The 14,046-nt window shown below is 42.5% G+C and overlaps 1 protein-coding gene across 1 annotated transcript in view; it reads right to left on the reverse strand.

The window, feature by feature from the left end:
* Positions 1 to 11,376: 11,376 nt before the first annotated feature.
* The window catches only part of LOC126267546 (neuronal acetylcholine receptor subunit alpha-3-like), a 149,455-nt gene continuing 146,785 nt past the window's right edge, over positions 11,377 to 14,046 (reverse strand). The window contains exon 9 of the mRNA XM_049972850.1: positions 11,377 to 12,502. Coding sequence (XP_049828807.1) covers positions 12,344 to 12,502 — 159 coding nt within the window. The 3' untranslated portion in view covers positions 11,377 to 12,343. The remainder of the gene's footprint in view (positions 12,503 to 14,046) is intronic.

Below are 14,046 nucleotides of genomic sequence, written 5' to 3' on the forward strand. Positions count from 1 at the left end.
AGATATAGACTCAGATCACTCAGTGATGAAGAGTAGGCTGAAGTTCAAGACATTAGTCAGGAAAAATCAATATCCTAAGAAGTGGGATACGGAAGTTCTAAGGAATGACGAGATACCTTTGAAGTTCTCTAACGCTATAGATACAGCAATAAGGAATAGCGCAGAAGGCATCACAGTTGAAGAGGAATGGACGTCTCTAAAAAGGGCCATCACAGAAGTTGTGAAGGAAAACATAGGTACAAAGAAGGTAGCTGCGAAGTAACCATGGGTAACAGAAGAAATACTTCAGTTGATTGTTGAAAGGAGGAAGTACAAACATGTTCCGGGTAAATCAGGGATACAGAAATACCAGTCGCTGAGGAATTAAATAAATAGTATGTGCAGGGAAGCAAAGACGAAATGGCTGCAGGAATAATGTGAAGACATCGAGAATGATATGATGGTCGGAAGGACAGACTCAGCATACAGGAAAGTCAAAACAACCTTTGGTGACATTAAAAGCAACGGTGGTAACATTAAGAGTGCAACGGGAATTCCACTGTTAAATGCAGAGGAGAGAGCAAACAGGTGGAAAGAATACATTGAAACCCTCTATGAGGGTGAAGATTTGTTTGATGTGATAGAAGAAGAAACAGGAGTCGATTTAGAAGAGATAGGGGATCCAGTATTAGAATCGGAATTTAAAAGAGCTTTGGAGGACTTACGGTCAAATAAGGCAGAAGGTATAGATAACATTCCATCAGAATTTCTAAAATCATTAGGGGAAGTGGCAACAAAACGACTATTCACGTTGGTGTGTAGAATATATGAGTCTGGCGACATACCATCTGACTTTCGGAAAAGCATCATCCACACAATTCCGAAGACGGCTAGAGCTGACAAGTGCTTGACAGCTCATGCATCGAAGCTGCTTACAAGAATAATATACAAAAGAATGGAAAAGAAAATTGAGAATGCGCTAGTTGACGATCAGTTTGGCTTTAATAAATGTTAAGGTACGAGAGAGGACATTCTGACGTTACTGCTAATAATGGAAGCAAGGCTAAAGAGAAATCAAGACACGTTTATAGGATTTGTCGACCTGGAAAAAGCGTTTGACAATATAAAATGGTGCAAGCTGTTCAAGATTCTGAAAAAAGTAGGGGTAAGCTATAGGGAGAGACGAGTCATATACAATATGTACAACAACCAAGAGGGAATAATAAGAGTGGACCATCAATAACGAAGTGGTCGTATTAAGAAGGGAGTAAGACAAGGCTGTAGCCTTTCGCCCCTACTCTTCAATCTGTACATCGAGGAAGCAATGATGGAAATAAAAGAAAGGTTCAGGAGTGGAATTAAAATAAAAGGTGAAAGGATATCAATGATACGATTCGCTGATGACATTGCTATCCTGAGCGAAAGTGAAGAAGAATTAAATGATCTTCTGAACGGAATGAACAGTCTAATGAGAACACAGTATGGTTTAAGAGAAAATCGGAGAAAGACGAAGGTAATGAGAAGTAGTAGAAATGAGAAGAGCGAGAAACTTAACATCAGGATTGATGGTCACGAAGTCAGTGAAGTTAAGGAATTTTGCTACCTAAGCAGTAAAATAACCAATGACGGACGGAGCAAGGAGGACATCAAAAGCAGACTCGCTATGGCAAAAAAGGCATTTCTGGCCAAGAGAAGTCTACTAATATCAAATACCGGCCTTAATTTGAGGAAGAAATTTAGGAGGATGTACGTCTGGAGTACAGTATTGTATGGTAGTGAAACATGGACTGTGGGAAAACCGGAACAGAAGAGAATCGAAGCATTTGAGATGTGGTGCTATAGACGAATGTTGAAAATTAGGAGGACTGATAAGGTAAGGAATGAGGAGGTTCTACGCAGAATCGGAGAGGAAAGGAATATGTGGAAAACACTGATAAGGAGAAGGGACAGGATGATAGGACATCTCATAAGACACGAGGGGATGACTTCCATGGTACTAGAGGGAGCTGTAGAGGGCAAAAACTGCAGAGGAAGACAGAGATTGGAATACGCCAAGCAAATAATTGAGGACGTAGGTTGCAATTGCTACTCTGAGATGAAGAGGTTAGCACAGGTATGGAATTCGTGGCGGGCCGCATCAAACCAGTCAGTAGACTGATGACAAAAAAAAAAAAAAAACGCTCCAACACGAGCAGATATATGAGAAACCATGTTTCTTACAGTCCCAAGTGTAAAGGCTGCGCTGCACGCCATACATTGTGTACGAAGAGTATCAGCTGCCTGATCGATCTGCTTTGTATGACAGGGGCAAGAAATTTGCTGTGTTGCATGTATGTCAGGGGCAAGAAATGTGTTATCCAATCTCTGTTTGTAGGCTGCCCTGCATGGCAGACATGTTACAGTACTATCAGTCTGGATTTAGGAATGGACAGGGAGAGAGAGAGGTGGGAGGCAGAAGGGAATGAATGGAGAGAAGTGGGAATGAGGGCTGAGACAGAGATTTGGGGAGGAGGAGAAGTACAGCGAGTGGCGTAGGAGAAGACAAGCAAGAAATGTGAATGAGTGAGCTGTGGACACCAAAGAGATCGGGTGAAGGGAGATGGACAAAGAAGAGAATTTGGATAGAGAGAGGGAGGGGAGGAGACGGTAAGATGGTGCAGAGGACATTGAGAGAGGGGTACAGGGAGAAGCAATGGTTGGTTGGTTGTCTGGATGGTTTCAAGGAGGCGGCCACACATCGAAATCATCGGACCGTTCCGTTTTGGGAAGGATGGGGAAAGAAGTCGGCTATGACTTTTCAAAGGAACCATCCTGAAATTTGCCTGAAATGATTGAAGGAAAACACAGAAAACCTAAATGAGGATGTATGGACGCGGATTCTGAACCGTCGTCATCCACCTCTCTCGGTGAGAGGGAGGAAAAGGAGACGAAGAGAGAGAGGAGAGAGAGAGAGAGAGAGAGAGTGAGAGAGAGAGAGGGGGGGAGAGGGGTAGAGAGAGAGAGAAAGAAAGAGAGATATGGAGGAGGTGAAGAGAAGATTCACAGAGGTAGGAGGATGAGATGCACAGAGTGACGGAGGTAGGTGTGCATGTTTGAGACATACTTTCCCTATTCGTGCACCATCCTGAACAGTGGAATGGAAGGTCTTTCTGCCAGAGAACACAATATATTTACTAATCCACCACTTTTGTTTAACGAATTTACAATTTTCCGTGTCCCGATAATGGAATTTTCAGTTAGTTGCCAACAATTTCCATCCATACAGGTTTTTAGCCAGTAGCTTCATCTTAACTTGATTTTACGTACTGATTATTAGAATGTTGTTGTTGTTGTCTTCAGTCCTGAGACTGGTTTGATGCAGCACTCCATGCTACTCTATCCTGTGCAAGCTGCTTCATCTCCCAGTACCTACTGCAACCTACATCCTTCTGAATCTGCTTAGTGTACTCATCTCTCGGTCTCCCTCTACGATTTTTACCCTCCACGCTGCCCTCCAACGCTAAATTTGTGATCCCTTGATGCGTCAAAACATGTCCTACCAACCGATCCCTTCTTCTAGGCAAGTTGTGCCACAAACTTCTCTTCTCCCCAATCCTATTCAATACCTCCTCATTAGTTACATGATCTATCCACCATATCTTCAGTATTCTTCTGTAGCACCACATTTCGAAAGCTTCTATTCTCTTCCTGTCCAAACTAGTTATCGTCCATGTTTCACTTCCATACATGGCTACACTCCAAACAAATACTTTCAGAAACGACTTCCTGATACATAAATCTATATTCGATGTTAACAAATTTCTCTTCTTCAGAAACACTTTCCTTGCCATTGCCAGTCTACATTTTATATCCTCTCTACTTCGACCATCATCAGTTATTTTACTTCCTAAATAGCAAAACTCCTTTACTACTTGAAGTGCCTCATTTCCTAATCTAATTCCCTCAGCATCACCCGATTTAATTTGACTACATTCCATTATCCTCGTTTTGCTTTTGTTGGTGTTCATCTTATATCCTCCTTTCAAGACACTGTCCATTCCGTTCAACTGCTCTTCCAAGTCCTTTGCCGTCTCTGACAGAATTACAATGTCATCGGCGAACCTCAAAGTTTTTACTTCGTCTCCATGAATTTTAATACCTACTCCAAATTTTTCTTTTGTTTCCTTTACTGCTTGCTCAATATACAGATTGAATAACATCGGGGAGAGGCTACAACCATGTCTCACTCCTTTCCCAACCACTGCTTCCCTCTCATGCCCCTCGACCTTTATGACTGCCATCTGGTTTCTGTACAAATTGTAAATAGCCTTTCGCTCCCTGTATTTTACCCCTGCCACCTTTAGAATTTGAAAAAGAGTATTCCAGTCAACATTGTCAAAAGCTTTCTCTAAGTCTACAAATGCTAGAAACGTAGGTTTGCCTTTTCTTAATCTTTCTTCTAAGATAAGTCGTAAGGTCAGTATTGCCTCACGTGTTCCAACATTTCGACGGAATCCAAACTGATCCTCCCCGAGGTCCGCATCTACCAGTTTTTCCATTCGTCTGTAAAGAATTCGCGTTAGTATTTTGCAGCTGTGACCTATTAAACTGATAGTTCGGTAATTTTCACATCTGTCAGCACCTGCTTTCTTTGGGATTGGAATTATTATATTCTTCTTGAAGTCTGAGGGTATTTCGCCTGTTTCATACATCTTGCTCACCAGCTGGTAGAGTTTTGTCATGACTGGCTCTCCCAAGGCTGTCAGTAGTTCTAATGGAATGTTGTCTACTCCGGGGGCCTTGTTTCGACTGAGGTCTTTCAGTGCTCTGTCAAACTCTTCACGCAGTATCGTATCTTCCGTTTCGTCTTCATCTACATCCTCTTCCATTTCCATAATATTGTCCTCAAGTACATCACCCTTGTATAAACCTTCTATATACTCCTTCCACCTTTCTGCCTTCCCTTCTTTGCTTAGAACTGGGTTGCCATCTGAGCTCTTGATATTCATACACATGGTTCTATTCTCTCCCAAGGTCTCTTTAATTTTCCTGTAGGCAGTATCTATCTTACCCCTAGTGAGATAAGCTGCTACATCCTTACATTTGTCCTCTAGCCATCCCTGTTTAGCCATTTTGCACTTCCTGTCGATCTCACTTTTGAGACGTCTGTATTCCTTTTTGCCTGCTTCATTTACTGCATTTTTATATTTTTTCCTTTCATCAATTAAATTCAATATTTCTTCTGTTACCCAAGCATTTCTAGCAGCCCTCGTCTTTTTACCTACTTTATCCTCTGCTGCCTTCACTACTTCATCCCTCAGAGCTACCCATTCTTCTTCTACTGTATTTCTTTCCCCTATTCCTGTCAATTGTCCCCTTATGCTCTCCCTGAAACTCTGTACAACCTCTGGTTCTTTCAGTTTATCCAGGTCCCATCTCCTTAATTTCCCACATTTTTGCAGTTTCTTCAGTTTTAATCTACAGGTCATAACCAAAGGATTGTGGTCCGAGTCCACATCTGCCCCTGGAAATGTCTTACAACTTAAAACCTGGTTCCTAAATCTGTGTCTTACCATTATATAATCTATTTGATACCTTTTAGTATCTCCAGGGTTCTTCCACGTATACAACCTTCTTTCATGATTCTTAAACCAAGTGTTAGCTATGATTAAGTTGTGCTCTGTGCAAAATTCTACTAGGCGGCTTCCTCTTTCATTTCGTAGCCCCAATCGATATTCACCTACTATGTTTCCTTCTCTCCCTTTTCCTACACTCGAATTCCAGTCACCCATTACTATTAAATTTTCGTCTCCCTTCACTATCTGAACAATTTCTTTTATTTCATCGTACATTTCTTCAATTTCTTCGTCATCTGCAGAGCTAGTTGGCATATAAACTTGTACTACTGTAGTAGCTGTGGGCTTCGTATCTATCTTGGCCACAATAATGCGTTCACTATGCTGTTTGTAATAGCTTACCCGCATTCCTATTTTCCTATTCATTATTAAACCTACTCCTGCATTACCCCTATTTGATTTTGTGTTTATAACAGTGTACTCACCTGACCAGAAGTCTTGTTCCTCCTGCCACCGAACTTCACTAATTCCCACTATATCTGACTTTAACCTATCCATTTCCCTTTTTAAATTTTCTAACCTACCTGCCCGATTAAGGGATCTGACATTCCACGCTCCGATCCGTAGAACGCCAGTTTTCTTCCTCCTTATAACGACATCCTCCTGAGTAGTCCCCGCCCGGAGATCCGAATGGGGGACTATTTTACCTCCGGAATATTTTACCCAAGAGGATGCCATCATCATTTAATCATACAGTAAAGCTGCATGTCCTCGGGAAAAATTACGGCTGTAGTTTCCCCTTGCTTTCAGCCGTTCGCAGTACCAGCACAGCAAGGCCGTTTTGGTTAATGTTGCAAGGCCAGATCAGTCAATCATCCAGACTGTTGCCCCTGTAACTACTGAAAAGGCTGCTGCCCCTCTTCAGGAACCACACGTTTGTCTGGCCTCTCAACAGATACCGCTCCGTTGTGGTTGCACCTACGGTACGGCCATCTGTATCGCTGAGGCACGCAAGCCTCCCACCAACGGCAAGGTCCATGGTTCATGGGGGGGGGGGGGGGGATTATTAGAATACAGCACAGTAATTATGTAACTCATAGACTATTAAATACTTCAGTGAAAAAATTTAGTCTTGTCTCCTTCCTACTACACCCACAATAAGGTGAATTTCGTTGTTATCTGTCCTTCCGTGTTTAGCTTTTTAATAATGAAAACGATTTATATTGCTTGTATCAGATTGTTGTAAAAACGTACGACGATGTTAGATCACGACAAGGGAACCAACTATTATTAGACAGAAAGTGTTCACTGATGCTTCGTTTTATTCCATTCTCCCGCCCTGGAAATACTAGATTTCACAGAACTAGCAAGATGTGCTATGCAGGTATGTTGCACCTCCTTGAAGGGAGTCCGATATCTTGGTCAATGAGCACTCTCGCTCAGTTTCACATTTATTACGCAGTAAACAGTAGTGTCATCCTAAAGTCTACTTTTTATCACAGTGTCTATGCTATTAAGTTATAGCCGGCTTAGAGGACAATACAAGATGATCCAAGTACATAAGCAGAGTAGTGGCCATCCCTTTATATGATTTTCTGTGGAATGTCATGGCCATCTTTCAAATAATCCTTAACAGAGCCCTATACAGAGCACTAAGTAACGTACATAAACGATTGCCGCGTCCTTTGAATAACTGACATCTACATTAAATGTCACTGGTATAAATGGAAATTGCCAATATATGTACAGCATAATTTTTCGACGCTAAATAGAGATTGCCATTTCCAACAACGACAATAACGTAGTAGGTGTCAAGGGATAAATAAGTGTTACAATATATAATTTGGAGAAGTAGTGACATAGCTGCTGATCATTATGTACAAGATAAGCAACGTATATCAGTAAAATCTGGCGGTCTTTGTTGTTAACAATGCATGCCTAGTAAAAGTTACATTAGTGCTCTTTTCACAAATGTTTGGTTATTATGCGTTCTGTGCCAGTATTATTACTCGTAAGTAGAGCGTGTTTCTTGCAGAATAACACTGTATTGTCTGAGTTAGATAACTGGTTTGAATCATGGAGATATGGTATAATTTGAAAATTACTGACTAAAGAAACTGCACAAAGAACAGCTTTATGTATAAGATTCTTCTCGAAAAACTTGTGAGCTCCCTATCTCCGGGGACCACTTAGAGAGCAGTCTCAGAAAGCTCGTCTTCTTCCCGTTATGCAAATGCGCGGGCCAGTCCCGTGGAGGGCACTTCGCTTGCACCCAAGCGTATCCCGGTTCAAGCCATTCCTGCGAAAGGAGAGGCAGGCAAGCGGTTTTAAGTGCTGCCGTCAAGCGCGTCTGCCTTATGGTGCCGAGCGTTATGGAAGAGGCCAAGTTTCTAAAAAGTGTATTGAATGTCTCACACAGCACTGCGGTACTGCAGTTAACAAAACATTTTTTATTTTCGTTTTCCAGGACAAACGAAGATTAAATGTGCGACAGAGATACAAATCTAATAAAAGTGGAAGAAATTTGAGTGGAAATGATACGTCGACGAAATTATGAAACAAATGTCTGTCCTCCTGCTCTCAAGGAATCAACAGCTTCCTTATTCTTAAACATGTAACTGCTCCAATTACACAGGTGATTGGCAACGTCAGTGCATTGCAGACGAAGTTTCTTCTGTAACAGTGTAACAGTGTCTTCACTCAAGATGGTGTACTCAGTAATGAAACAAAATACAGAGTGCAACGAACGACTGTTTTCAGTTCCTCACAAATATGGATAAACTGGTATCAATAACCGCTTAACTGACGAAAGTAGAAATGCTTTCTTGGTACTTACGATGAATTCAGGTTGTAGAAGAGGAGTTTGCTATACTGAAGCCATCCTGGTTCCTTGACGAGCCGCCTTCATGCATGAATTGCTAGCGGTGGCGACAGCTAACAAAAGAACGCTGAAGTTGTGCTCATAATTGGGATACCTGTTCTCACTGCTATGCATGGGAACTCCGTGACCAAACGTTGGCCGTCTGCAGACCTTAGGCAGTGCGGAAAATTCCATTTCACTTCAAAATCTCGCGCGAGATGCACCTTCTCTTTTCTAGAGTTCGGAAGCTGGAGGTAGACAAAAAAGGAACTAAAAGCCCCACTTAAAATCCTTTTACATCCATCAAACACACACACACACACACACACACACACACACACACACACACACACATACACGCCAATGATGGTCTTTCACTGACATATGTGTAAAAGGGCACGCGTTACCTCTCGGCGTTTCCTTTCCATACGTCTAAATTCAGAAGTAAACTCATATTCACATACTCGTGTGCTGTTCACTGCAAACGTTAAGCTGGAAATAGATTTTTCGTCCTCCAGAGAAGTGACGTTGTAAGCAGACTGTTTAGGTTTTTATGTTGGTAACGCCCACGTAGCGCTCGGTATGAAAATCACTGTCTGTGCTGTGTGCAGTCTGTGGCTGGTTGGCATTGTTGGAATATTCTCTATTGTAGTGTTGGGCAGTTGGCTGTGAACAGAGCGGAGCGTTGCGCAATTGGAGGTGAGCCGCCAGCAGTGGTGGATGTGGGGAGAGAGATGGCAGAGTTTCGAGAGTGGACGATCTGGGCGTGCGGTCGTCAGAAAAAAGGAAATTTGTAAAACTGTATATCATAAACTGATACATATATTATGACTTTTGAACACTATTAAGGTAAATACATTGTTAGTTCTCTACCAAAATCTTTCATTTGCTAACTATGCCTATCAGGAGTTAATGCCTTCAGTAGTTAGAATCTTTTATTTAGCTGTCAGTATTGGCACTCGCTGTATTGCAGTAGTCCGAGTAACGAAGATTTTTGTGAGGTAAGTGATTTATGAAAGATATAGGTTATTGTTAGTCAAGGCCATTCTTTTGTAGGGATTATAGAAAGTCAGACTGCGTTGCGCTATATATATATATATATATATATATATATATATATATATATATATATATATATATATATATATATATTCTCTGTAAGTTTACTGTTGATCAGAATAAGTAAAGAGAGAAATGTCTGAGTACATTCAGTTTTGCCCGGCTGCTTGAAAAACAAATAACGTAGAGGTTTACCAGCACAGGCATTTATAAATTTTCCAAAGGGGAAGTTTCAACGTTGAGTGGTATGAACTTAGTCACATAGGCTGCTAGCACGAGGTCATGATGAAAACGGTATCCGACACGTAAACTGGGTTAGAGGTTATTCTTACTTAGTGTAACACTTTTTCTTAAGGAATACGACTAATAATAATAATAATAGCCGGCCGCGGTGGCCTAGCGGTTCTAGGCGCTCAGTCCGAAGGCGCGCGACTGCTACAGTCGCAGGTTCGAACCCTGCCTCGGGCATGGTTGTGTGTGATGTCCTCAGGTTGGTTAGGTTTAAGTAGTTCTTGGTTCTAGGTGACTGATGACCTCAGATGTTATGTCCCATAGTGCCCAAAGCCATTTTTGAATAATAATAATGTTGTGTGACGAGGGCCTCCCGACGAGTAGACCGCTTGCCTGGTGCAAATCTTTCGAATTGACGCCACTTCGGCGACTTGCGCGTCAATGGAATACCACTGATACTGTCTAATGCAGCTAGCCCAGAAATTGTGTTCCAGGTGCAATACTGTCAGATCACTTTGTCATACTGAATAGGTGCTGATTCTTAAATCGCTTCTGTGTTTCGAGAGCTATAGATTTACTTAACTTCAGCGATAAAGTGACTCGTTATCTAAAAAGTAGAGTAATGAACACAAATATTTACGAAACAAGAATGCCGGCCGCGGTAGTCTCGCGGTTCTAGGCGCGCAGTCCGGAACCGTGCGACTGCTACGGTCGCAGGTTCGAATCCTGCCTCGGGCATGGATGTGTGTGATGTCCTTACGTTAGTTAGGTTTAAGTAGTTCTAAGTTCTAGGGGACTAATGACCACAGCAGTTGAGTCCCATAGTGCTCAGAGCCATTTTTTGAAACAAGAATGAACGTACGATAAACATATTTTCGTATACATATGTGAGTCAATAGTTAAATTTGTCTATGTGTGGAATAACATTAAATTTACAGCTCTGTGAGTAATGTACGGCCGCTCGGGATTAGCTGCAGTCATGGACTGTGCGGCTGGTCCCGGCGGAGGTTCGAGTCCTCCCTTGGGCATGGGTGTGTGTTTTTGTTCTTAGGATAATTTATGTTAAGTAGTGTGTAAGCTTAGGGACTGATGACCTTAGCAGTTAAGTCCCATAAGATTTCACACACATTCAATAAAGTACGAAATTTATGGATGTTCATCCTACTGCGAAGACGAGAGACGTCAACTGATGATATATATGAGAAAAAGTACCATCACAACTGTATACTGAGACTGTCTTTATTATTTCAGACGACTAGTTGCGGCGGCATATTACCGCCGTCTTCAGGTTCCATCAGAGCAAAAAAGTATTAACAGTTCGTTGGCGCATTTACTGTGGAGTCCTATTTACTAGTTCACGTGGGCTATCTTTCCCCAGGAATCTCTAGTTGATATCGTGTTGTCTACAATGCCCGCACGTACTAGTAACAACGGCTCCACAATAAATGCACCAGGGAAATCTAATACTCTTTTAGCAATGATGGCGTCTAAGAATGGCGGTAATTTGCCACAGAAACCAGTCGTGTGAGACAATAAAGACAGTATCAAGACACAGCTGTGGTGGTACTTTTTCCCATATCCTTAAAAATAATATGAAGGTTAAGAACTTTTCTTATACAGAGTCGCATATGTAATAGGCGGAACACGGAAAACACTTTGGAACAAAGATGGAATTACATTATATTCACTTAATTACCTTTTCCAATTTCTTTTTATTTTCATTTTATTGTAAAATACACCACTCTGACTAGGTGAGATGGCCTGGCAGTCTCTAAAGTCCTTGTGATTAATAATTAATGAAAGTAACAAATCGATGGATTAAGATTGTGCTATCTTCATAACTTTCACTTTTTTGTGCATTCTAGGCCCAAGATTATCTGTATGGCTTCCAGCTTGCCGCCAAAACTGTAAGAGGAAAACAACGATGATACCGTAACGAAACAAACCTGTAAGCGGTTCTTCATGGTAGTGAAAGAGAGTTTTCCCAGTAAGATATTCAGACTTTTATGACAACAGAAGAATACCTGTGCGTCACTGATAAAAATAGCCGAACCTAAAGGATGCTTTGATAGGCGAAAAACAACAAAAGCGATGCAAACGTCCACAGTGACGGAAAGTGGACGGGAGACCGAGTTTTTCGATGCTGATACACTGAGTACATAAAGTTCCAGTCATGTTAGGGGAGTTGAATTGCTCTACGGAACGGGGACTCGACGAGAGGTAAGTTATTTTTTTGCATACAGTCCTTCTCCCACAGAGCCTCTTCACCATTTAAAGTAAAACAAATTCACTTTCAAATTGCCATCCCTCCGTTTCTTCCACAGTTCAATAGGCACTGGCCTTCTTCGACAATTCAAAATGTACTGGTTCTCTCATGTGGTAGCTGTAACTGTTTGTTGATGACTGGTCTGAACTTGGAACAGTATTGACAACAGAGCGTAAGTGTCGACCCATTGTTTGAACGATCAGCTCAGCAACGTAAGGCACACCAAAAGTAAGACAGTTTCAGGTCAGACCTGAAGAGGGATCCTTCACATTGGACGGAACAGAAGCACACTTCATTTAAGGACATGTCCGTAAGTGCAGAATTATTTTGGGGAGGTAGCCGCCGCCCACAGATATCCATGTGAGTGGTTAGTATGTGGCAGGCAGGTGAGAGTTAAGCCATGAGTCTGACGGAGAGGGCGGCGACACAGGTGGCTGTCGACGCAACCAGACCCAGGCGGTTGATCAGCAGCGCCAGGAGCGCCGCTGGAGCGGGCGTGGCAGCTGTCACTGGCTCCTCCTCGCTCACCAGGCCCTCAGCGTCGTCTTCTTCCTGGAAACAGACCAGCAGGTAATAGGCATGTCAAGGAATATCTGTATAACTAAGTACAAAACGGTGCTGTAAATGGACACGACAAACAGAAAGAAGAATAAAACAATGCACCAGTAAGGAAACATGCGAATGGGACAGAAATCACCAGATATGATGTACATACAGGGACCAATTTTTTTTTTATAATATCAGAAAAATTTGATCATATATTCAGGAGAAAGAGCTTCGCAAATTGAGCAAGTCAATAACGCGTTGGCCCATCTCTGGCCCTTATGCAAGCAATCGTTTGGCTTGCCACTGATTGGTGTAGTCAACGGATGTCCTCGTTGTGGTTACTGTGGACAATTACGTGGGTGAGTCAAATAAAAACCTTACATTTTTTGAATATTATTTATTGGGCAGAAATGGTACAAAGCTGTATCACTTTTCAAGATAATCTCCCCCAAACTCAATGCTAGTCCTCCAGCACTTACACAGTGCATAAACTCCCTTAGCAAAAAACATTCTTTTGGTACTCCGCGCAGCCACTCATGCACCCCCCTGGCGCCGGCCGAAGTGGCCGTGCGGTTCCAGGAGCTGCAGTCTGGAACCGGGAGACCGCTACGGTCGCAGGTTCGAATCCTGCCTAGGGCGTAGATGTGTGTGATGTCCTTAGCTTAATTATGTTTAACTAGTTCTAAGTTCTAGGGAACTAATGACCTCAGAAGCTGAGTCCCATAGTGCGCAGAGCCATTTGAACCTTTTGAGCACCGCGTGGCGTACCTCTTCATCAGAATGAAACCTCTTTCCTCCCATTGCGTCTTCGAGTGCTCCAAACATATGGCAATCAATTGCCGGCAAGGTCTGGTAAGTATGGTTGATGAGGAAGACACTCAAAATGGAAATTTGTGATTGTTGTATCTATTGTACGTGCAGTGTGGGGCCTTGCATTGTCATGTTGCAAAAGGACACCTGCTGACAGCTATCCACGTCGCTCTGATTTGATTGCAGGCCGTAGATGATTATTTAGGTAATATGTGTATGACGCACTGGTTACAGTGGTCCCTCTAGGCATATAATGTTCCAAAATGACGCCTTTGTCGTCCCAATGAGAGTCAGCACAACCTTTCCTGTTGATGGTTCCGTTCTAAACTTCTTTTGTTTGGGTGATGAAGAATGTCGCCTTTCCTTGCTCGCTCTCTTCGTTTCCGGTTGGTGAAAGTGAAACCAGGTTTCGTCCCCAGAAACGATTCTTGCTAGGAAGCCATCACCTTCTCGTTCAAAGCGCCGAAGAAGTTTTTCACAAGCATCAATACGTCGTTCTCTCATTTCAGGAGTCAGCTGCTTTAGCACCCATCTTGCAGACACTTTGTGAAAGTGGAGCTCATCATGCTCACTGTGTTGTGCTGTCCCATGACTAATCTGTAAACATGCTACAATGCCATCGCTGTCACTCTGCGCTTTTCCTTCACTATGGCTTCAACTGCTGCAATGTTCTGTGGAGTCACAACTCGTTGTGCCTGACCTGGACGAGGAGCACCTTCCACTGTAGTCACACCATTTGC

Source organism: Schistocerca gregaria, chromosome 4 (genome assembly GCF_023897955.1).
Source record: "Schistocerca gregaria isolate iqSchGreg1 chromosome 4, iqSchGreg1.2, whole genome shotgun sequence".
In the NCBI taxonomy this organism is placed as follows: Eukaryota; Metazoa; Arthropoda; class Insecta; order Orthoptera; family Acrididae; genus Schistocerca; species Schistocerca gregaria.